General features: G+C 40.7%; 1 protein-coding gene across 7 annotated transcripts in view; it reads right to left on the bottom strand.

The window, feature by feature from the left end:
* Positions 1-23,530, bottom strand: part of Helz (helicase with zinc finger) — a 147,389-nt gene that overhangs the window by 73,067 nt on the left and 50,792 nt on the right. For all 7 annotated transcript variants that reach the window (XM_026780158.1, XM_005350436.3, XM_013347521.2 and 4 more), the window contains 8 exons: positions 21,756-21,807; positions 20,616-20,691; positions 17,787-17,985; positions 17,097-17,204; positions 15,759-16,056; positions 7,803-8,070; positions 1,458-1,791; positions 549-679 (listed from right to left, as the gene is read on the bottom strand). In XM_026780158.1, coding sequence (XP_026635959.1) covers positions 549-679; positions 1,458-1,791; positions 7,803-8,070; positions 15,759-16,056; positions 17,097-17,204; positions 17,787-17,985; positions 20,616-20,691; positions 21,756-21,807 — 1,466 coding nt within the window. The remainder of the gene's footprint in view (positions 1-548; positions 680-1,457; positions 1,792-7,802; positions 8,071-15,758; positions 16,057-17,096; positions 17,205-17,786; positions 17,986-20,615; positions 20,692-21,755; positions 21,808-23,530) is intronic.

The following is a 23,530-nucleotide window of genomic DNA, read 5'->3' as shown; positions in this document are numbered from 1 at the left end:
GAAGATGGCTATTTGCACAACCCCTAACTTGACAGCAGTTTCTGAAGAAACATCTTCTGACCTCTCCCTCTACTTTGCTAAATCACAATACCATCTGCGTCCAAAGCTGTTGTATCTATTTGAACCACTGCAGAAGGTCATGATTGTCATGTCAGAATTCCATTTGGAAATATCCCTAAGCTGCTCAGTGTTCTATCAAATTGAGATCACTGAGAGAAGTCACAGAACTAATCTCCAGTCTGAATGTCAAATGTCTCGTTCATCTCCTGAAGAACATAGGCAAGCTGTCTAACAAAGGCAGGCTTGAGCTCAGTGTACTAGCTTGCACTGGCAACCCCAGCACTGGGGTGACGGAGGCTAGAGGATTACCACAAGTTCAAGGTCAACTTGAACTACATAATAAGATTCAGTCCAGCCTGGTTATAGTGTGAAACACTGTCTTAAAAAAAGAAAAAGAAAAAAAGCAAACAAGCAAGTGTGCTTGAACTGATACAGGCATTCAATTTAATATTAACATCCTCCTTTTTCTAAGAAATCTCTTTTCATACCTGTTGGGACTCCAAGGTATGGTAGGAGTCATACTGATGTCAGGAAACAAAACATCATTGTCCTTAATTCTGTCTAGTGCATAATGCATTTCACAGAGGGGTAGTCGATTCAACTGAAACTGAAGTTCAACCTGAAATAGAAAATGAACGTTTTTAAAATAGCTTTTACACCAACATCACTATTGGCAGTGCACAAAAATACTTCATGGAGACAACAATTTGCAGGACAAGTTTAGAGCTTCTTTCAGACTATGATTATATCCCATTGGCAGCATTTGTTAGGCACTGTAACAAGCAGTTACCATGGATGACCTTGTGTAATCATACTAACAGCATACATGCTATTACTGACCTCATTTTACATACTAAGAACTGAAATCTTATAAATGCTAGATAAAGAGTGTCTGAGCAGACCATGCCCATGAAGAACACATTTGATAACACCAGAACAAGTGTGTAGTATCACATGTTGAGTGATAATCGACCTTACAACCCTGTACAGACTGACTATGAATAACGGTCTATTTCATCTAAAGGCTAGATTTAGCTTTCCAGTTAAATATAGCCAACAGGGCACAGGCTTCACCTAAACACCATTAGTGAAAAACAAGGAAAGCAGACAATGCTAATCCAGTGGCCCTAGTCACAGCAGCTTAAAAAACAAACAAAAAAACCTTACTCTTCCATTGCAGATGTCAAACATCTAATCAGAGAGTTCAAGCTTGTACAAAACTAGAACATACTACATGTTCCTTAAATTCAAAAGGTGACAGAAACTGCAATTCTAACCACCCAGGATAATATGCCTTCAAAGTCAAGTGCACTTCTGGTCGGCAAGGGAGAAGAAGCAGCAGGCAACAGCTGGCACTGGGGTGAAGACACTGGGGAAGGCACTGCCTGCAAACATACCTGTGTGTCACAGTCAGGCCGAAGATTAAGCTCTTCACAGCATTCCCTGGATATCCTTAAAAATATATAATCTTTTGTTTTTTCTTCAATAGTAGCTTCATAAACCTTCTCTTTGGTTCCCTGGTTCTGTACTAGCTTCTCTTTAGGGACTGGTAATAAATAAACAGCATTGACTTTGGTCATCACCAGTCGTCCAGCCAAAGTATCTTCAGAAAGGGTTTCAGTAAGCTTAAAACGACCAAAAAGTTGTCCATTCTGAGCATACTTTGCACCCCCAGAAACTCCAGTGAGCATGAAGCTTGCTAAAATCTGCAATTGCACTTTAAGGTTGAACCTAAATCGAAAGCAGAAAACTAGTTTGAGTATTTCTCATCAAAACCATAAGATCTAAAAAATACAACAAAGAAGTTCAAATATAAATATATGGAAATGTAAAATTCTGTATCAATTTCACTGTACTGAATTAACAAATCTATATATTGTTGAATTAAGAGCGGCGGAGCTGCGTCCCCAGCACCCGGCCGCCTGCACGGCTCATCAATATATACTATATCTTTCTTTCCTATATCCAAGCTGAAGGCAAGTTATATAAGCATAAAGTAATATGTTTAATAATTTTTAGATGACTGAGTGTGGCCCCTGAGTGGGCTCAGTGGGTAAAGGTGCCTGCTGCCAAGCCTGGTGAGCAGAGTTCAATTCCAGAACCCACGTGATGGAAGCAGTAAGCTGACTCTGAAAGCTGTTATCTGATCTCATATGTGAATGCTGCCTCTCAGACACACACACATGCACAAGGACATATAATTCTTGTGAGTCTGAGTAAACTACAGGTGATTTTTAATAAGTGAAACACATTAACTAATAGGTAAACGTGTTTGAACATGGTTGAGATAATTAAGACTTTAAAATTACTGAAGCTAGGAGGAAAGGCACTGAATTAAAACTACAGTGGACTTTCAGCTGAGGGCTTGCCAGGTAAATCTTACCAAAAGAATCTAACCATAACATTTCTCTCTCGGTAATGATAATAAATAACAACCAGAATAAAAGTATATCCGGTATTACAAAGAAGTGAGTCTCACATGGGAGATTCACTGTGTGGAAAAGAGCTCAGCCTATCTTAGAGACAACAATCGGGACACTCATGTACGTGTGAGTATGAGACAAGGCGTGCTTGAAGGTGTCAGAGAATCAAGAGTTGTTAACTTACACAGTATTGGCAAGGCGTGGTGGTGCACACCTCTAATCCCAGCACTTGGAGGCAGAGGCAGGCTGATCTCTGAGTTCAAGGTTAGGCTGGTCTACAAAGTGAGTCCAGGGCAGCCAGGGCTACACACAAAAAAAACCCAGTCTTGAAAAAAAAAAAAAAGAAGAAGGAGGAGGAGGAGGAAGAGAAAAAGAAGGAGGAGGAAGGAGGGAGGGAGGGAAGGAAGGAAAAGGAAAGGAAAGAAGGAAGGAAAAAAGGAGGGAAGGGAGAAAAGAAGAAAGGGAAGGAACCATCACATATATTACAGGGAGGGAAACATCACATATAATACAAAAAGGTATCCGGGCGGGCGGTGGTGCATGCCTTTAATCCTAGCACTCGGGAGGCAAAAGCAGACAGATCTCTGTAAGTTCAAGACCAGCCTGGTCTACAAGAGCTAGTTCTAGGACAGGCTCCAAAGCTACAGAGAAACCCTGTCTTGGAAAACATAGATAGATAGATAGATAGATAGATAGATAGATAGATAGATAGATAGATAGATAGATAGATAGATAGATAGATAGATAACAAAGAGGTATAAAACCAAAAGGTCTACACATATTAAAATTAATATTCAATAGTACAGTTTTATATTAGGATCAAATAAAATTCAGTAAGATCTGCCTCGTATGAGACTTTCTAAAAATCCTATTGCACTTCTTTTATTCTGTATGTAATTTTTCTGGGTAATTTAAAGAAATGCATACGTCATCTTACTCAAGTTTATCTGACTATTTAAAGACCAGATGTATACTAAGACTCAAATTAAAAAGCCTGCACATGAAAAGCCATGATAGCCTCTGTCCACCTCACCAATTGAAAAGAACCTGAGTCCTTGTGTCACAGGTGATTCTTTAAGGAGAGTTTCACAAGTCACCTTTCACATGATGAGAAGGACTGGGTCATTAAAACTCACTTAAGTTAGACTGCCTCTAATACAGCTGCCCAACAAGACCTCTCTCTGTTGCTCAAGGTCATGTCCAGGCTTCAAATGTCTCCCTTCCTCTTTAAACTCCATCTTCCTCGGGCTTCTGAAAAGTCACACCCTCCAGGGACTCTCAGCTACCTAACTACCTTCATTGCCATCCAAATTCAGCCACCTTCTCAAAGCCCCAGTGTGCCCTCATCTTACCTTTTAACAGATACCTTTGATCCTGCATTCTCCATGCCCAGATGTGTAACATCGAATAACCTCTGACCTCTCCACCGTGACTCCAAATCAAATCTTTCTAACATTATGCAAAAAGGCTCCATCATTCAGTTATGTCTTCAAGCCAGAAGCTGAGTTACATCAACTGTGCCCGTCTCACCAACAGCCATTCCCCCCGCGATACTCTCACAAAGCCCTGGTTTCTAGGTGCACCATGGGTCCCTACTACTGGTTAGGTCATTTTCAACTCAACATTTTTAGCCTATAAACTTTGAACATGGCTTTCTGTCATGTTTCTATCACCATGCACTAAACTCTCCTTTCAACCACTTTATTCATGAGAACTAAGCCCACAGCCTGACAGCAGCAAGAGAAACTGCTGTGACACTAACCAGTGCCTTGACACACTAGAAAATAAACACCTCAAAAAACAGATTTTCCTGCAGGAGACTAGCCGCATACTAAAGATGCATGTTTAGAATTTCTAGTAGAAACCACTACTACTAATATCTCATCTTCCTAAAAGGTTGGCATGCTAAACTAAAATTCCAGTCATAGCCTCCTTCAAGTATTAGAACAGCTCTGCCAGCTTGGAGCTGGAGAGATGACTCAAAGGTTAGGAACACCTGCTGCTCTTCCAGAGGACCCGGACCCACACCCACACCATGCAGTTCACAACCTCCCATAGGTAACTCCAGTTCCGGGGATCTAACACTCTCTTCTGACCTCCTTGGGACACCAGAACTCACTTACACATACCTGTACACAGACACATATAGAAACACATAGTTAAAAATCTAAAGAACAGGACTTTGAAACTTAATAATTCAAATTCTTTCCACTCTTGCATACCACATTTTGAATCAATCTTGAAGCCAATAATCTCAACCTTCCCAGGAGGCAATGCAGCCACCAACATTACCAGCTGTTGTAAGCCACTTGTGTAGCTGATAAGAAATGTGATGCCAGCATTAGGCAGGCCATGTCTCTGAAGTGATAGGTCAGTTTTCAAACACCAGAGCTATATAGCAAATTTGATTGTATGAGATTTTTTTGCACTACATGAACAAGAATCAGCCTAGTAAAATAAACTATTTGGAGTTTTTCGACATTTTAGATTACACTGAGTTTGGTTTGTTGATGCAGAGTGGAGAAGTAAGGTAACCCACGGAAGCTGTGCTTATGGCTAGGATGTGACACACATCCTACTCCCACACTAGGCCTGCCAGGCAGGAGTGCGCTAGGTAGCCAGGCATGGAGACCAGGTAGGTTTGCATTGCACAGTTCAATAGAAATCACAGCTCCAGTTAATGTCTAGTATTTGCCTTTTAAGATTTATTTTTATTATCTTTAATTATGTGTATGTTGAAGGCATAAATCAATTTATGTCAGGTGTTCTCAGAGGCCAAAGTGTTGGATCCCCTGAAAATGAGGGTTACAGGCAGTTGTGAGCCACCTGATGTGGGTTCTGGCAATAAAACCTGGGTCCTCTGCAAGAATAGTACATGGACTTAACCTGAGTCATGTCTCCAGCCCTAAAGCCTTATTTCTTTAAAAATGTATCTCTCAGAACTGAACATATTTCTTCCAAGGTAGGATCACTGAATGCACATCAACATGTGGCCTAAATTTGTTCTTGTTTTAAGAAAGAAACAAATTCTGAAGAATCTGAAAGCCTCTGTAAAGTCAGTAAGATGAAGTGTATTGTCCTTAGCACCTGAATGTCACAAGCTTTATAAACAGTATCTTACTGTAGCTGGGGTTAGTTAAGAAATTGCTAGGTGGCCCAAGATGGCCTTTAACCCATGACTCTCCCTTGCCTTTGTCTCCTGAGTGCTAAGATTACAGATGTGTAACATCAGGACCAAATGTCTGGTAAGCTGCTGTGCTTTTGTTTTTGTTTTGACACAGGCTCTTACTATACAGTCCTGACTGGCCTGGAAGTCATTGAGCTCCACCTGATCTGCCTCTCAAGTGTCCAAGTGCTAGGATTAAAAGCATAGACCCCAAGCCAGGCATCAGCCCAATACTCACAGAGTGTTCTTTCCTAAGAAAAAGGAATATGATATTGGGAACCATACACAAGCCTATTCATGTGTTAATAAATATAATTTCATCAGAACACAGTACAGTCAAAATCAATACATGCCTTTAAGATTTATTTGCACAGATGGGAGGCCAAGGAAGACAGCTCAAGGAGTGCCAGGATGACCTGAGCTCAAAACTCAAAATCCACCCAAAAATGTGGATTTTGGTCACACTTGTGACCTCAGTAAGTGCAAGAGATAAGAGAATCAGCCAGAAGCTTGAGTATACAATGTGGAAGCAAAACAAGAGAAACCCTGTCTCAAAACCAAGGTGGAAGGGGGGTCCCAATCCTGAAGACTGTCCTCCAACATCACATTACACCTGGGCACTTGACAGTTACCAATAAATGGCCCAGCACATATCTGTAATATGAGCACTCAAGAGGAAATGGGTAAGAGTGACAAGTTCTAGACCAGCCTATGCTACACAGCAAAACTCTGCTCCCGACAGAGCAGTGAGATAAGAACACAACCAAAACAGCAATGGCAGAGTCCCAGAATAATGAAAACAAAGTATACTGACCTGGCACATCTCATGTGAGATACTTTGAAAGATCCTACCACATTTAACCAACAAACAGAGTGGCACAATGTACTTTACATTTTCGTTTGCTCTTTGTTTTTTGTGTATGGTCCTAATGAGCATTCTGAATCTATTATTAATGATAAGACAGCTTACAAAAAAGAATATTGGTTAGACTATATTTAAAAGGAAAAATAGTTACAAAAATGTAATCATGTCTCATTGAGGTTCAATTTTGAAGATTCATCCTATTTTACCTAAACAGTAAAAATTATTTTCAAAATAATGACCTTTGAAATAGTTTTACTCACTCACACTTTCATTTAAGACTACTTCTCTTACATTAATCAAATAATCTTCTGCTTTCAGCTCTTCATATGTGGCTGTGGCCAAAATATAAAAGATGACAGAGCACTTATAAACTTATAACTTTCAAAATATGTGGCTTACTTTTGTCTTTGTACATTGATTCAACAAATATTCTCTAAGTGCTTGCAATAGCCTACACACACTGCAAAGTGTCTCAAGAGTGAGGACTGCTTTTATACGGCAAAAGTAAGCACAGCTGATCCCAGGAAACAGTCAGTGAGGTACTGTGAAAAAGAGCTGGGTTCTAAATACAATCTTTCTTTCTGGTTTTTCGTTTGTTTGGTTTGTTTGTTTGTTTGTTTTGAGCCCGGGTTTCTCTGTAACCCTGGCTATTTCCTGGAACTCGCTTTGTAGACCAGGCTGGCCTCAAACTCACCGAGATCCACCTGCCTCTGCTTCCCAAATGCTGGGATTAAAGGAATGAGCCACTACCGACAGCTTCCTAAACACAATTCTTACTAGCACTTCCAATAAAGATAGAATACAGAGCGCCAAGGGTGCTGGCTCATACCTGCAATCTGACATGCAAGAGGCAGAAGCAGGACTACTGAGAGTTCAAGTCCAACCTGGCCTACATATCGAGTTCTAAGTCAGTCAGGACTTCATAACAAGACCCTGTTTCGAAGCTAGCTGATTGGTTAAATAAAAACAGCTAATGGAGAATAATTATTGTAATGCCCATCTTTACTTAAACGCATCTAAACTGTAAAATTTAAACACCACTCTAAAGGGAGACCAAGGAGAATAGAGAAGAGGAGGAGAGGAGGGGAGGAGGGGAGAGGAGGGGAGAGGACTGGAGGAATAGGAGGAGGAGGAGGAGGGGAGGAGGAGGGTGAAGTGGGGAGGAGAGGAAGGGAAAGAGGACAGGAGGGGAGAGAAGAGGGGAGGAGAAGAGGGAGGAAAAGAGGAAAGAGAGGAGGGGAGGGAAGAGAGGAGTAAAGGGGAGGAGGGAGGTTCTCAAAGAACTTACTTGCTGACTTCTTTATACTGGGCTATCTCCTCAATATAAAGCAGGTCGTGCAACCGTGACTGATAGTTTGCCTTGGTCAATGATTTGTCTAAAACGGACTGTGTAAACAGCTGGTCAGCAGAAAGAGGAATTTGGTATCTGATCAGAAGGCTCTTCTCCAAATCAGTAGTTTCATTAGGTTCGAAATCTACGATAGTCTTAGAGGAAGCATCCCAGCGCTTGGCTGTGGTCACCAGTTGCTGTTTTGCATGCATCAGGTACTCAAGATCTAAAGGAAACAAGGAACACGTTTATAAAGGAACACAGGGTTAAATTCTCAAGTGAATAAGTACTTATTTTTGTAACAGAGCTTCATATGCTAGAGCTAAAATCCTTAAAATAAAATAACACAAAACTGATTGAGAGAGTACTTTTCCCATGCCTGGCATCTTTGATCATTTTAACAAAAAAACATTGTTAGGAATCCACTTGAGAACATCTTTTTATACACTGGCTATCTCATGCCACAAATAGTTACTTTTCAGTTAAACATTCAGAACTTAACTCTTCAGCCAAGAGACCCTGACCTGCAGGAGAAACCTGACCAATTCCTTGTATGATGAAATGTACCGAGTGGCGGACAACAGTCACTTTCCTCCTCATCCTGCTAGTACCTGCCCCATGAGACAAAGAGAAGATCCAAAGTCCTGAAAGTATCCATCTTTGTGTGGCAAAGCGCAGAGAAACTGTTTGAAAGTCACCTTGCTATCAGCACCAATCTGTTAGAAGATACAGGTGTACAACACTGCCAACTCCTTGGAACATGTGATAGGAAGTCGTTTGAATGCCACGTCCCAAAAGGCCATGTAAAACTCAGCAAATTATACTATAAACAGGACACAGTGTCAAAACCAGAACTGTCAGATTCTGGCATCTTTGATAGAGTCGTACCATAAACAGCAAACATGAAAGTCACTACCTGAGACTTATTGGGTGGAGCAAGCATGCCTGCCCAGGAAAGCAAAACATAGCCAAAAGTTAGAAAGTTGTCTAGCTAACTCATCAGGCAAAGGTTCAGAGTTCAGGGGAAGTCACCTCAAGCTGTCTCTGAATCAGAACAGGTGTGACTGCAACCTCCCATTCAGTTAGTAATTTGGCAAGTTTGTTTATTTATTGATTATTTTGTGGTGTTAGAGATCAAGTCCAAAATCCAGCGTTATTCTACCATTGAACTACACCCCAGGCTCTGGTGCTGCAACCTCTAAATATCACATACGCATTATAAATACACATGCAGCCATTAACAAAGAAATTTCACAACAGTGGCAAGGATCTTAGTATCTTTTTGTTTGTTTTTTTTTTTTTGCATCCTAGTTCTTAATAAAAATATATAAAGGCCCTAAATTCTGCCGGGCTGTGGTGGCGCACGCCTTTAATCCCAGCACTCGGGAGGCAGAGGCAGGCGGATCTCTGTGAGTTCGAGACCAGCCTGGTCTACAGAGCTAGTTCCAGGAAAGGCTCCAAAGCCACAGAGAAATCCTGTCTCAAAAAACCAAAAAAGGCCCTAAGTTCTAACTTTTGATTCTTGTGAAAGCATTTTTGTAAGAGTATTGTTACTCTCAGACAGCAACATAACAGCAGTAAAGATGAACTATCCATTAAAATTACACTTCAAACTACTCTAGGGCTGGAGAGATGGCTCAGCAATTAAAAACACTCTTTCCAAAACAAGAGTCTGAATTCCAGCACACATGACAGATGGCTCACAAGCAGCTCCATGACAGCTGACACCCTCTTCTGACACCGATGGGTACAAACACACATGACATACTAACACACACAAATACATACATACATACACATATATAAGTCACTTTAAATAAAAATTACTCTGCACTGGATCATTGGTAGCCTATGTTTTTTATCTCAGCATTGAGCAGATAGAAAGGCAGGCAAATCTCTGTGAGTTTGAGGCCAGACTGATCTACAAAGTGAGTTCCAGGATAGTCAGAACCACAGGGAAACCCTGTCTTGAAAAATCAAAGAGAGAGAGAATGAGAATATAGAAGGATGTCTAACTGCTATTGTAAGGTGGGAAATTTACATTTCATAATTACATTACAGATTTTATTTAAGTGCTTTAGACTATACTTTAAACCACACATTCTTGTGTCATTTAAAGGTCACTGGCTGTTTCGATGTTCCTTAAGGTGCTTGGGAAAAACAGACCAAAAATGGTATCCTGAGAATGCTATGGAAAACATGTTAAAATCTACAAAAATCAACTTCTCTGCTTCTGCCTAGAAGTATTTAAACTTTGGGAATTGGCATAAGCGGCAATATTTTTTTGACATTTTATATAGATAGTGCCATCATTTACACTTTGGTTTTAGGAATTTCTTAGTGTCTTGAGCAAGTAGCATCACAAAATTTTCAAACAATGTTAATTTTTATCCCATTTCACTTGGAGGTGTGGGACAGGCTCTCACTTAGTAGGCCAGGCTAACCTAGAACTAGTGGCTGCTCCCCAAGCACTAGGATTAGATAATGAGCCACCATACCCAGTGTCTTGTTAATGACTATGTAGGAGGGAAAGGTGCAGCAGCAGAGAGGAGGCACCTGAAAACATCCTGGTGTGCCAGCCTCAAAAAGGTCATGCTCGTGACTGGCTGGTGGCTCCGGGGAAGCTTTACAGAACTACTTCTCTTGGGAGCCCGAGTCAGACTTCTGCCTCTCTGTTCTTCATTCTTTCCTTGTGTTTTTTGTTTATTTGTTCCCTCTTGGGGGTGGGGGGTGATTTTATGTTGTGCTTAGAAAGTCTTCCTCTACAATACTCTATAGCTGGAAACAGCAGTCATTCCCCTGCTTCAGTCTCTCGATTGCTAGGATTACAGGTGTGAGCCACCACACCTTGCTCATTCCTCTTATCTGAAAAAGAAACTGTTAGCTGTGTAATGACTCACTGATTTACAGTGCTTAAAGTCATTACTTCTAGAGACTCTCCATTTATGGAGAAGAAGGTAAGGTGCCCTATGAGACGCTGGACACACCAGCACCTGTGGTCACTGTCATCCCCAGCTGTAGCTCCTGCATCTGCGATCATCAAAACCAGACTGAGTAATGCTCAGGACTGCTGCGCAGCTCTTCGGCCACAGTATATGTGTCCCCTCAACCTGTACCAGCCTAAAATGAATCACACACCGGAAAGACAAAAATGAACAAACTTGGACAATAGTCACAAATCAACAGAAAAGTATAACAGTGCTTATTAAGACTATTCATTAACCAACTCTTGTAATAAAAATCTCCAAGCAAACCTGACACCAATATAGAAGGCACTACCCTGAGGTGTGGCAAGTAGGCAGAAATTGTAAATAAATTTAAGAGAAATCCATGGAAAATCAAACTGGACTATATCTAAAGGGCATTTGCTTAATATGCGTGTGATACTGAAATGGATCCTCAGCATCGCAAAAATCTAACAGGATATAATTAACACCACAGAAGGGCTGCCACTTCCCAAAGTAGCCAACTCTGGGCTACAGAGAAGGTTCGGGAGTTAAGAGCACTGCTGCTCTTCCAGAAGACCTGATTTCAGCTCCCAGCATCCACATCAGGCAGCTCACTGTCTATAACCCCAGCTCCATGAATCAACAGCTCTGTCCTCTGAGGGCACCTCCACTCATCCGTGCATACCCATATGCAGACATGCACACCTACATGTAATTGTAAAAGAATAAAATAAATAAATCCTTTTACAAAATAGCCAACTCAACTAGAATAACTAGTCTGACACAAGAAATACTTCCCACTATCCTTAGGCTCTCTGGTGTTTAAGATTAAGAGCCTGCTCGCATTCCAGCCACAAAGCTACTTCCCATATAATACAGTATCCAAAGGAGAGCTCTGCTGTGAAATATGAGATGCAATCGATTTGAACAGTCTTTAATGGGGCCTGGAGACTATACGAGAAGATGCTGAGAGGAAAACAAAGCAGAGGTGGCCCACAGGATTCAATAAATGTCATTTATTAAAAGCAGTTCTATTTATCTAAAGGCAAGATAAAATGTTTCCTAATTTCAAAGTTAGACACCACACTTTTCCTTAGAAGATCAAAGTTTTGGCTGTTCCCATTAAATAAAACCCAAGCACACACAACTCCAACCGGCACTCCTGCTTCCCTCCGACTACACTGCTCTCCCACACTGCTACCCAGAGGCAACGGGAAGCCTTTCTGGCTGTGCCAACCATTGGCCTCTATTTTCTCCCGCTTTAAGAACCTAATAAAAGCTGAAATACACACACACACACACACACACACACACACACACACACACACACACACTTGCCAGGCAGTGGTGTTGCACGCCTTTGATCCCAGCACTCAGGGAGACGGAGGCAAGCAAATCTCTGTGAGTTCAAGGCCAGTCTGATCTATTGAGTGAGTTAGGACAACCAGAGATTCACAGAGAAACCCTGTCTGGGGGTGGGGGGAAGCCCCACATAACCAATTCCAGGCGGCAGTGCACACACCTTTAAAATCCCAACACTCAGGAGGCAGAGGCAGGTGATCTCTGAGTTCGAGGCCAACCTGGTCTACAGACTGAGATCCAGGACAGCCAGGGGTAGACTGAAAAACCCTTTCTCATTGAGGTGGAGGGATTCCCCACATAACCAGACTAAAGCAGTGAAAGCAGAGGGCAGCTTCTCCATGTGCTGTCATTCACTACACTGACCTTTGAAGACAAACTTTAAAACCCTCTTTTTCTAATGCTTTGCTGATCACACAATATTCATGGATTGAAGATAAGTGTCCTTAGTTTGCCATCAACTTTAGCAATGGGAAATCATCTTTAAGGTAGACTAAACTTTGTGGTGATGTTATCATGTCTTGCTAGACTCACGGCAGAGAAATGAATAGCATGCTTCCAGATTCAAACCTAAGACTAAATAAATCATAGATATGCTGCTTCCAGACATCCAACCACAATTCCAAATCAGCATCTCCAAACTCTCCCATCAGTGGAAGCCACGTATATAGCATGCAAGGAAAGCTTGCTAACTTCCTTCCCTTGCAAGTGCCTTTTATCACACATTTTGAGTTATAACTTCAAGCTTACCCAAAGACAATTTTAGTAAATAGCTTATTTTTCTAAGCCTCAATAATCAAGAAAGCAAAAGAAAAGGAAAGAAAAGAAAAACACAGTTGAAGTAACAATCTTCCTCAACAGTTAGGAGGTTACCATATAACTACAAGAAGAAAGACATTCCCTCACGACCCATAAATGGACACTGCAGATAATAATAACGTGGAAAAAAAGAAAATAAATCAAGCTGGAGAGATGGCTCAAGGGTTAAGAGAACTGACTGTTCTTCCTGAGGTCCTGAGTTCAATTCCCAGCACTCACGTGGTGACTCACAACCATCTGTAATAGTATCTGATGCCCTCTTCTGGCATGTAGGCAGACATTCAGAGCACTCACACATAAAATATAAACAAATAATATTTTAGAGAAACCTATGGAGTTGTGTTTTTAATTCAACTCAAAAGCTAAATTAACTAAGGAAGAAAGAATTTTTTAGTCCAATAATTAAGAATGAGCTAGGAAAATACTATTTGTCATACAACTGGACTATGAATCTCCCTGAGTCACACGAAGGCAGTCAGCTGAAGGGCACAAACAGCCTTTAGTGGGTGAGGCACTAGAACTGCAGGAGAGATTGGGCAGCATTCTTAACCATAGGGGCTGCTGGGGATATCAGTGGAGATGGCCCAGTAGAGTCAAGTGTATAACTCATGGAAGAAGACTATTGTCCAGTATTATTTAGGGATAAACTTGTTACCAGTGTACTGGCTAGTTTATGCTAACATGATGCAAGCCAGAGTCATTTGGGAAGGAGGATTATCAATGAGAAACTGCCTCCATTGAGTGACCTGTAGGTAAGTCGGTAGTGCATTTTCTTAATTAGATATTGGTGTGGGAGGGCCCAGCTCACTGTGGGTGGTGCTACCCTGGGACTGGCAGTGCTACCTCTTTCTATAAGAAAGCAGACTGAGCAATCAATAAAGCAGCCTGCTTGGTGACAAGTGCCTTCATCCACTGAGCCATCTCACCAGCCTGAAAATAATTCCTTTAAATGCCTATTATAAGCTAAACATGCAACACTTGTGTCTAGTCCTCACACTCATCTAAGGAAGGTACACCAGCTCCATTCTCTTAAAAGTTTCCTCATCAAGCTCGGAGATATTAAGACCTCTACACAGTATAGACACAGGGACAAGGAAATTCACACTGTAGACCAGACTGGCCTTAAACTCAGAGATCCACCTACCTTTGCCTGGGATTAAAGACATGTACCACCACCACCCGGCTTCCCTTAACTTTTTATTGTAGACATTTAACACCCACTAGTGTGGATTCTTAACATTTCTGGGAAAACAAGCCATAACTATTAAAGCACTACTCTAAAAACAACATGCCAAGGAGGAGTTCGTTTTCTTCTCTTTCTTCAATTCCAACCTCCCCTAACTTGAAACAGTGCAGTTCTGAAGTTCTGTGAATGCAGTCAGGTCCATTCCTAGAATTCTGCCCATGACCAAGTCCTCACAACACCTATAATTTTTACCATGCAGTCCTTCATAAGAAGATTTATTATACCCTCTGATTTTATTTGTATTTTATCTACTGGCATATCTATCTTTGGCAATGGAAATTAATGTATTTTTGTTCCTACTGAGAAAATGACAAAATTACATACAACCAAATAAAATGTAAATGAGACCAAACAAGGCAGAAAATGAGATAAAATGAAGCCTGGGCTGTAATAGCAAACACAAAGAAGACATCGCCTAGCGACAAAAGCTTGGCACAAATGTTACAATGAAGGCCAGTCATGGCCACACACACTTGTAATTCCAACACTGGGGAGGCTGAGGCAGCAGACTTGTGAATTCAAGGTTAGCCTGGGCTACTTCGTGAGTCACAGTACCAGAAAAATGGATGGATGGATGGATGGATGGATGGATGGATGGATGGATGGATGGATGGATGGATGGATGGATGGATTCATTAACCTCAACTTATAGGGGAAAAAAAGAAAAAGAACAGTTCTACTACCTGGTTACCACATCCAAATCATAGTATCCTAGCATCTGCTCATGAAAAAAAAAACTGTTCCAGGTTCTAATGAGTGAGCATCCTCCACATTATAATTACTTCCAGTCAGCACAGTACCAAGTCATACACATACTACACAGTGTCATTAATGAAATCCTTTATCATTTGTTTAATAAATTAAAGCACCTATAATCCAACCAAGAGCCACAGAAGAGTGGGCTAGCATGCCCTTTCCCTGTCCTGTTAGATCTAGGCATCAAATTTAGGTACAGGCACCATCAGCAATATACAAAGCAAATCAGCCACAGCAGCAAGTATGCAGGTGCTCCTGTGCTGAAACCAGGGACCCTTCCCAAGGCACTGAACAGATCCTGCTGAGATACCCTGCCCTCCTTAAAAATAGTGAAGGCACACACTGACTTAATACTGATATTGAGGGCTTTCCTTCAGAGATAATTTAGTAACATCAGCAAAGCTAACTGAACAGTCAGGAAATGGAAATACACTGTAGGTATATACGTCATTACCCTTAGAAAAACATTCTAGTCAAACAAATACTAAAAGGTCTGACTGTGCTAAAAACCATCTTACTTTAAACATGAAATTGCTAGACCAAAATAACCTACTCATGTGAGGCAATTTTGGGGGACTTCAAAGTAAGATTTGCCTGATAACTGCATGAAGAGATCCAAAGCACAACCTGACCCATTTTATGGTCATTACACAGTGAGTAAGTCAATTAACATGGGAATTTTTGCTTTTTATTCCTTCCCTATTTGTGGAATATTTAGGGGTCAATACAAATCTTTTAATCTTGCCTTTTAATACATTGTATGGGGGAAAAAAGTCTAAATATTACCTTCTGTAGAAGCTGCATCAATCATTACTCTTTGCATGAGTACTGGCTCCAATCCAAAGTCGAAAACTATGGTTTGGCGAAAAGTTCCAAATATTTCTGTGTTAAATGCTATCCCGACTTTATACACGTAATGATCTAATCCATTTTGGGCCATCTTTCCTCCTATCCATTCTTGACAGTTTTCGGGGACTTCTTGTGATACCTGGGTAGTACTATCTCCGGCAGATATGGCAATGATACTAAAATGAGGACGATGAGCATCATAAAGCAATGCTACCCGATACAGCATTCTTGCAGGCTACAAGGAAGTTAAAATAATTCATTGAGTACATGGGGGTAAAAATTCAGTTGTAACTGGGCTCTTCAATGAAAATATTCCCGGAAGGACCTGCTATTCCCCATGTTTCTAAGGTACTATGTTGTCCAACAAACTGTGCTCACAAGCTATTTAAGCAGAAAAAGAAAAACAAAGACAAAACAGAATGGTTAAAGCAAAGTTTCTAAAATGATATACATATGCTAAGTCATCAGCCTCCCTGGACCTTCTGTATATGTTCATCTTTCCCAGTGGCAAAATTTGCCATCTTGGGTAAACCTCTAACTGTGCTAACAGACACTCACATAAGAAGCCTTCGAAGGAGGACGGTTACCTCTGAGAGCACTGGATTGGGTTCAGGGCTGAAGCTAAACATTCCATCTCAAGATGCAGATGGTGCCAAGAAGAAATACCACTAAAAAGAACACAAAACTTCTCCACCAAATATATTCACTGAAATGGTTAACTCTACTCCAGTCTTAAACTGTGACCATCATAATTTAAGATGAGAAGCAATGCAGAAATGTCTCATATTGAAAACCCCTCTCTAGGACTGGGGATATAGCTCAGTGGTAGAACACATGCCTAGCATGGGCAAGGCCCAGAAAACACAAAAATAAAATAAAAATACACATTATTACAGAACTTGTGACTTCATCAAATAAAATACAAAAATAGGTTTTCATTGAAAAAAATCTTAGAACTGCCAGATTAAATAATTCAATTATCAAATATTTAATTTTAAGCCATGAACCCCATCCTATGTTCCAAGTTAAGAAGGTAATATATGTCAGACTTCTTTACCAAGTAAATAATAAGGTGTACTACACAGATAAATGAATCTTATTTCAAAGTAGAAAAAAGGACATTTAATGACTGATATACAGAAACTCACTTTGGCATAATAAAAGGTACTCCGAGTAAAACATTTTTAACACTCTCTTAATAGACATTTAAAATTCAATAAGCTTTGAGAGACAGAACAAGCCTGATATCGTCTCTAATTAGCATGGGGTTCATACCTTACAGGTCAGAGCAAAGGTCCATGTCTGGTGGGATTTTTTGGTGTTGACGGTGACCAACAGGTCAGGGCTATGCTCCACCTCAACTCCCTCTATGCACTCGCTGAGCTGGAAGCAAAGAGTGATTTCATTATATTCTGAGGGCAGAAACACAAGTGTCAGCCATGAGCACAGACACAGCACTTGCTGACCGATGACCAAGGGATTTCACACACCGCTTTCCAGCCATTCTTACAAGAGTGACATGCAATGCAGACAGAAGGAAATTAACAACCAAAACCTGAGAATCAAAACCTTCCTAATGAAGGTCATTGCTGTAGGAGCTGCATACCTCCAGACAAATGTTCATCTTAACAAACAAGCCATCTTTTGTTACTAAAAACACCACTTTATTAAGAACATATTCTCAGCCAGGTGGTGGTGAGGCATATACCTTTAATCTCAACACTGGGAGACAGAGGCGGGTAGATCTCTGTGAGTTCAAGGCCAGCCTGGTCTACAAAGCAAGTTCTAGGACAGACAGGGCTACACAGAGAAACCCTGTTTCAAAAATAAATAAATAAAGCAAATGAACAAACATCCATGTTCTTAGTAGACTGAAGAAATAAGCTACAATTGAGCACATGAGAAAGCAAAGATTAAACCAGAACACTGCTCAGAGCAAGAGCAACAGGGGTTGTTAGTTCTTACCACTTTCTCAGGAGACAGTGAGCTCATCCACTTTTCAATCAAGGTTTCCATGTAGCTGCCTGAGAGCTGTTTATTCTCATTTTGCTGCTTCAGTTTTATTAACCGTGAGGCGTATCTTTTCTGCCACTCTGCTAATTCTTCCTGGGAATGTGCTGAAGTACACTGTGCACCATACCTACAAATTCCTTGCTCTAAAAACCTAAGAGGAATGAGAAAGACTGTTTTATATACATTCAACCTTTTTTTTGAGGGGGAGGGTCTTTCAAGAGAAGGTTTCACTGCATAGCCCTAGCTACAGCGAAACTCACTTTTTTCTGATCTCAGGCTGCCTTCAAACTTAGAGATCCACCTGCCTCTGCCTCCCAAGTGTTGGGATTAAAGGTGTGCGCCACCACACCTTGAACTCACAGAGATCCACCTGCCTCTGCCTCCCAAGTGTTGGGATTAAAAATATAAGCCAACACTGCCCAGATTGTTCAACCATTTAAGGATAACTTCTACCATTTGCCCTCTGCCTCCTCGGTATCAAGAAAAAAGATCTTTTGAGAGGCCAAATTTATCACTGTTAAGTCCAATGAAGGGAGAAGAGGGTGGCAGATGAATATTCACCACAGTCACCAATATGCCCTGACTTCGTGCTCAAGAACGTGGCAATCTTTTTTATTTGTTTGTTTGTTTGGTTGGTTGGTTTTGGTTTTTTTGAGACCGTGTTTCTTTGCATGTCATTGGTACCTGTCCTGGAACTCAATCTGTAGACCAGGCTGGCCTTGAACAGAAATCCACCTGTCTCTGCCTCCCAAGATTGAAGGCATGCACCACCACTGCCCGGCTCATTAATTTTTTAAAAAAGATGTATTTGTTTATTTGTTTGTTTGTTTATTTATTTATTATGTATACAGTGTTCAGCCTGCGTGTATGCCTGCACACCAGAAGAGAGGGCCCCAGATCTCATTTCAGATGGGTGTGAGACACCATATGGTTGCTGGGAATTGAACTCAGGACCTCTGGAAGAGCAGCCAGTGCTCTTAATCTCTGAGCCATCTCTCCAGACCACTGATCACTAATTTTTTAAAAATACTTTAAAATGGGCTGGAGAAATGGCTCAGAGATTAAGAGCACTGCCTGCTCTTTCAAAGGTCCTGAGTTCAATTCCCAGCAACCCCATGGTGGCTCACAACCGTCTGTAATGAGGTCTGGTGCCCTCTTCTGGCCTGTAGGCATACACACAAACAGAATATTGTATACATAATAAATAAATATTTAAAAAAAGACTTTAAAATGCCCTGCAAAACTATGTAAAGTCTGATCTTATATCAGTAAAAACATTCAAAAATTGATGAAAAAAATCCTCTGAGAAAAAAAAGTACATTTAACAAAGCAAACACAAGACAGAGGCTATGCATGGACAACTTTAAGCTGGAAAACACTCTAGAGACAGAAATGAATGGAGCACAGCATAAGCCCTGCATGGCTCATCTCACTGGTGCCTCCAAACCATCTGAAGTGAGGCTGAATGAACCTAGAATGCTGCTGCTGCTGCTGCTGCTATTGCTGCTGCTGCTGCTGATGATGATGATGATGATGATGATGATGATTAAATCCTCATGTGCTGCAGAAAATAAGTGCAGAACTTGTGCTTGCCTTGTACACATAGAGTGTGTTTTCATGCTGCAAAATTTGTCTTTCTATGTGCTCCTAAGCTATTTCACTACTTAGTTAAGAGTGCTGGCTGCTCTTCCAGAAGACCCAGTCTCAATTCCCAGCCCCCACATGGCAGCTCACAACTGTCTGTAACTCCTGTCCAAGGGGAGAATCCAACACTGTCTTCAGGCCTCTGTAGGAAACAGGCACATACATGGTACATAGACATATATGCAGACAAAAGACTCATACACATAACAATAAATTAAAAAAAACTCCCCAGGGGTAGGGTAGAAACTGGATGGAATGTAAAATGAAATAAAAATAAATTAAAACTAAAAAAAAGATGTCCTAAAAAAAATAGAAACAAAACCAAAAACTACAAAAAATGGGGTTCTATTCTCATCTAGACTCTAATTCGTGGGGTTCTTTTTCAAAAGCTCATGTTGTCTCCCCACTAACTTGGTACCACAAGGACTGGCAGTGTTTACTAGTTCAGCCCTTTTATTTCCACAACACAATTGAGCCCTCATCTTGACTGTGTCTCATTACAGCACATATCAGACTCCTCTCAATATGTCAGTCAGTCTAGGGCAGCAAGGTCTATGCAAAGCCCTACCAGCCACACATTCCTATGAAAGGAACTGAAGAGCTTGCCTTTAAAATGGGACTTTAGTTTACTTTCTACATTTTTAGGAATAACTATTAGTAATGAGTTACATCATTAATTCTGAAAGTCATTCATATACAAAGTACCCATAAATTCCATATATAAGAATTACATGACTCTTTTTTCAGAAAATTATGAAAATAATTGAGTATGACTGATACTGTGCTCTCTTCCAATTTATAGGAACTAATTTCAACTCCATTTACCACATCTGAGTAAATTCCACACTAACAACAGCCTGCAATTAAATTCAGCCAGCATGAAAGCTTTCTGAACAAAGTCTAAACAAGCGGTATTCACACAATTGTGGTTTAATATTAAAATCTCATGGATTTGGTGTTGACCTGTGCAGCCTCTGTTTCAAACAGGAAACAAACCATTTCCCTTAATCACTATACTTTTTCTTTCTTCACATATTATCCTCTTTGAATTTAAATTACTACCTTCAAAAAGTGAAGGAAAATTATCTCTTTTCAAAAGAGACATGTAATTTGTTTCTAAAATATTTTTTACATTACCTTTTACACAAAGTATATTCCTCGCTGCTTGTGATTCCCCTGGGTGGCGGCCGAAAATGCCAACCGTTACAAGACCCTAGGGAGTAATCAGGACATAATCGTGTCATGTGAGACTACCTCGTCATTCCAATATCTTAATGTCCAAGAATCACATCCCTCCACATGTATCATCCCACATGATATAAAAAAGACAAGACAAAGGTGCCAATACCAATCAACTAGCCTAGTCAATTGGCTCTGTGAAATATCATGTTGCAGAGGCCACTAAACAGCAGCTAAATCAAGTTGGTGGCACTGGCTCTCGTCTGAAGGGGGTGGCCTTCCTCCCAGGGTAACCTCTTCTCTGAGAACCCAGGGGAGAGGCTTGCTGCATTTCTATTAGAAACTCCTTCAGGAATAAAAACTGACTGTCCAGGAAATTCTTGTGGACAAACCCTACCACTGCACACTGAGGGAGAAGCCCTTAGACCTGCTTGGGGCATATCACTGCAGAACATTGTATAACAGAAATGAAGCTCAGTTAAGCAAATATAGAAGCTAAGTGCACACATTTCTGAATACAAATGACTTTGATTGATTTAGATAAAGTTCCAAATAAGCCAAGGAACATAGGCTTAGGAGAAAGGCTAAGCAGTCGTTTTCTAGTCTTACAAGTTCTGTCCCCCAACCTCCCCTCAGGGGACAAGAAGGTTATTCTGCCAGGCTTAAAAGTTGTGCTTTATGCATTACTAGCTGGGTGACGGGGAAACTACTAAACCTCAATAAATATTTTCACACTGACTACAGAGATGAAGATGAACCCTGAGAAGTCAGTGTGTATTTTATGAAAGCCACTTGGCCTGGAACAGGCACTGCAGGGCAAGCTGTGCGAGGAGGCATAAAAATGCACAGCTGCAGGAAAACGCTCAGAAGTCAAGGCAGGAGCATCAGAAGATCAAGGCCAGCCTCAGCTGCAACCTATGAAAAGGTTCCAGAGAGAAATGTTTTTGTCTCTACCTATTTTTAAATATTTACATCCTTTCCTTTATCTCCAACCATAAAGACTATCCTCAGAAATTTTCCTCCCACAAATTCTTCTTCAATTAAAAGGCAAGGGCCACAGTAAGAGTTACCAGAAGCCATGACAAATTTAGCACTTACCTTCATCTAAGTCTTCCACATGACATCCAGAGAGAACACTACTTGGAGCTGTCTGCAATTTTCAAATGAAAGAGGTGTAAGAGAAATAAGAAATACTGAGTGATGCTGATTTAAATTTGGGCATTTTCAATGTTGAAAATAAAAGAAGAAAGGTCTGGAGACATGGCTCAGCCGTAAAAAGAACTTGCTGCTCTTACAGAGGACCAGGAGGAGACCTCCAGGACCCACATGGCAGCTCACAATCCAGGAGACCTAATGCCCTCTGCTGGTGTAGACACATACATGCAGGCAAAACACCCAGACACACAAATAAAAATAAAGCAAATATTTAAATATTATTAAGATTATTTGTAGCCGGGCGATGGTGGCGCACGCCTTTAATCCCACCACTCGGGAAGCAGAGGCAGGCGGATCTCTGTGAGTTCGAGAACAGCCTGGTCTACAGAGCTAGTTCCAGGACAGGCTCCAAAACCACAGAGAAACCCTGTCTCGAAAAACCAAAAAAAAAAAAAAAAAAAAAAAGATTATTTGTTATTTTGACGACCAATTTCTTGAGTTCTTTGTCTATGTGGTACAAACATAAACACAGAACTCTCAACAGAGGAATCTAAAATGGCTGAAAGACACTTAAAGAAATGCTGAACATCCTTAGCCATCAGAGAAATGCAAATCAAAACAACTCTGAGATTCTATCTTACACCTGTAAGAATGGCCAAGATCAAAAACACTGATGACAACTTATGGTGGGGAGGTTGTGGGGAAAAGGGAACACTCACATTGTGGGTGGGAGTGCAAGCTGGTACAGCCCCTTTGGATGTCAGTGTGGCGATTTCTCAGAAAATTAGGAAACAGCCTTCCTCAAGACCCAGCAATATCACTTTTGGGTATATATCCAAAGGATGCTCAATCGTACCTCAAGGACATGTGCTCAACTATGTTCATGGCAGCATTATTTGTAACAGTCAGAACCTAGAAGCAACCTAAATGCCCCTTAACCGAAGAACGGATAAAGAAAATGTAGAACATGGGGCTGGAGAAATGGCTCAGCGGTTAAGAGCACTGCCTGCTCTTCCAAAGGTCCTGAGTTCAATTCCCAGCAACTATGTAATGTAATGAGATCTGGTGCCCTCTTCTGGCCTGCAGGCTTACATGCAGTCAGAATACTGACAATACCATACAAATAATAAATAAATCTTTTTATAAAAAGAAAAGAAAATGTAGAACATTTACACAATGGAGTACTATTCATCGCAAAAAAAACAAAAAAAAAGACATCTTAAAATTTGTGGGCAAATTAATGGATCTAGAAAACATCATATTGAGTGAGGTAACCCAGAAAGACAAATATCATATGTACTCACTCATAAGTAGCTTCTAGACATAAAGCAAAGAAAAAACAGCTACAATTCACAATCCTAGACAACAAAGAGAACCCCAAGAAAGACATACATGGATCCAATCCTCGTGGGAAGTAGAAAAAGACAAGATCTCCTGAGTAAGTTGGGAGCATGGGGACCATAGAAGAGGTAGAAGGGGAGGGGAGAATTAGAAATAAGGAAGGGGAGTGAAGAAAAATATATAGCTCAATAAAAACAATTGTAAAAAAATAATAATCCACCAAGTACAACTAGAGAATTCTAATAGAAACCACTCTGGAGATAAAAACTGTGTATTGCATCAAGCCCTGTCACCCCATTTGGTCTCTGCTAATTTTATAAAATGTATATTATTGAATTGACTTTTACTTTATGAAATAAAATTGTTTTGGGAAAAAT

This window comes from Microtus ochrogaster, chromosome 7 (genome assembly GCF_000317375.1).
Source record: "Microtus ochrogaster isolate Prairie Vole_2 chromosome 7, MicOch1.0, whole genome shotgun sequence".
Lineage (NCBI taxonomy): Eukaryota > Metazoa > Chordata > Mammalia > Rodentia > Cricetidae > Microtus > Microtus ochrogaster.
Note: the sequence above shows the minus strand (reverse complement) of the source record. Positions and strands in the feature narration are given on the sequence as shown.